Raw genomic sequence first — 1,904 nt, forward strand, 5'->3', positions numbered from 1 at the left:
AGGGCCCCGGGCGCGGCGTGGATACCGGACAGGCGCGTCGACCTCACGGACAAAAGCCAGCACGTGATGCCGCTTCTCGTGCACACATGTGGGCCACATGCACGTGGCAGGAGGCATGCACACGACGGAGGCGCTTGCACGGCCCATGAGGCAGGCGCGGACATGTGGCAGGAGGTGCACGCACGTGGGAGCAGTGCGTGTTTCACACGTGGTGGGAAGCGGGCACATGTAGAGAGTGTACTTGTTTCACACGTGCTAGGAGGGTCACACACTTGGTCAGAGGCATGCCTGTTTCACACATGTTTAGGAGACGTGGATATTTGGTAGGACATGTGCGTGTTGCCTTTTCACACATGGTAGGAGGCGTGCACACTAGGTGTGCCTGTTTCACACATGGGAATTGTACCCATGTGCCAAGAGGTGTGGCTGTTCACATGCTTGAGGAGGTGTGCACACGTGTCTAATCAGCAGCCACTGAGCCCCTACGACATGCCACGCTCTCCGGGCTTGGGCCATTGGACCACACACAGAAGGACGGAACTGCGCCCCCAGAGTCCCCAGTCAGCACACATGTGCACACACTGCAGGGTGGTGCACATGGGGTCGCACACAAGGACAGCAGCCAGTGTACACCTGTGCACACACCTGCACGCACGATGGATGCCCACGCAGCAGAGTCACAGCAGGCCCTCCAGGGGTGTGTGCCGACCTTCTGTTCCTTGGCCGTCTGTACTTTCCACACGTGTGTCCGCGAATGGCCATGCGTGTGCACAGGGCGGTGCTCACCTCCCCTTCCTCTGCCTTCCAGGGAACACCCCATCGGAGACAAGAGCTTCCAGAGCTACATACGGCAGCAGTCAGAGGTCTCCACGCATTCCATTTAACGCCTGCAGCTGCATCTTGAAGCGCGGGAGGAGCTGGAAACAGCATGGGAGCTGCGCGCCTCAGCCCCCCGTGACGGGCCCACCACGGGCACTCCAGGCGTGTGCTGTCCCGTGCGGTTTCCCGCGCCGAGAACTGCTACCACCGCCACGCACCCGCCACTGACAGCCGGCAGCCGGCGACCCAATGCGCCTTCTGGACATGCAGTCGCTTGTTTGCATGTTCTGTGGTCTGTGGTGATCCAGCAGCAGTTGGATGGCGGAGCGGCATGGGCCTCGCTGTGACCACGCCATGGCCGCCCTCGAGAAACCACGGCTGGGTTACCGGCCACGGCGGCACCTTCGCAGAGCGCGTGCGTCTGCCTCCCGCGCATTGCCTGCTGGTCTCTGCACTCACACCTTGTGGCTTCCTGCCCCGGACGTCTGGCTCCCTCACGGCCGGAATTCGCAGAGCGCTGTTCCCCTGCCACGCCGAGGGTCCACACGGCCTTGGGGAGGCAGCCGCCCCGGGCAGCTTCGAGACTGGTTTTGTTCCTGGCTGGAGGGTCCGTCCCATGACCAGGGCCTTCAGAACCGCCCAGAAGTCCCGGCTGGCGGCTGCTCTGGGCCGGGGGGCACAGGTTCTGTCTGCAGAGAATGCCGGAAGGGAGGGGTCCTGCTTCCCGGGCGCCCCTCCAGCCCGGGTCACGCACAAGTTGTTTGCTGTTGAACAAGGCTTAACGCTAGGATCCACAGGCCCGCCACCCCTCGGGGGAGCTTGGGAAGGATATTCCAAATAGACATGTGCATTTTCAAGTTGTTTTTCTTAATGTTTTTTAAGGGCCGTTTTTAACTAGCTCTTTGCTATAACGTGACTCAGAACATCAAAACCTAGACCCGTGGAAGGCGCAGATGCCACAGAAGGCAGGTGGAGAGGGGGGCCGCGCGTCTCGGGAAAGCCAGCCCGGTCCTCAGAGGCCCTGGGTTCGAGGAGCCGGCCTTTGCGTGGCGTCCCGGCCACGAGCAGCATTTCGCCTGCGGCTC

The 1,904-nt window shown here is 61.9% G+C and overlaps 1 protein-coding gene across 1 annotated transcript in view; it reads left to right on the forward strand.

Annotated features, from left to right (window-relative positions):
- RASA3 (RAS p21 protein activator 3) overlaps positions 1-884 on the forward strand; it is a 66,932-nt gene extending 66,048 nt beyond the window's left edge. The window contains exon 22 of the mRNA XM_021708406.1: positions 809-884. Within this exon, the coding sequence (XP_021564081.1) occupies positions 809-884 (76 nt within the window). The remainder of the gene's footprint in view (positions 1-808) is intronic.
- The last annotated feature ends 1,020 nt before the right edge of the window (positions 885-1,904 follow it).

The sequence above is a fragment of the Carlito syrichta genome, unplaced genomic scaffold (assembly GCF_000164805.1).
Source record: "Carlito syrichta isolate Samal-C Ts95f unplaced genomic scaffold, Tarsius_syrichta-2.0.1 Scaffold136360, whole genome shotgun sequence".
NCBI classification, from domain to species: Eukaryota; Metazoa; Chordata; class Mammalia; order Primates; family Tarsiidae; genus Carlito; species Carlito syrichta.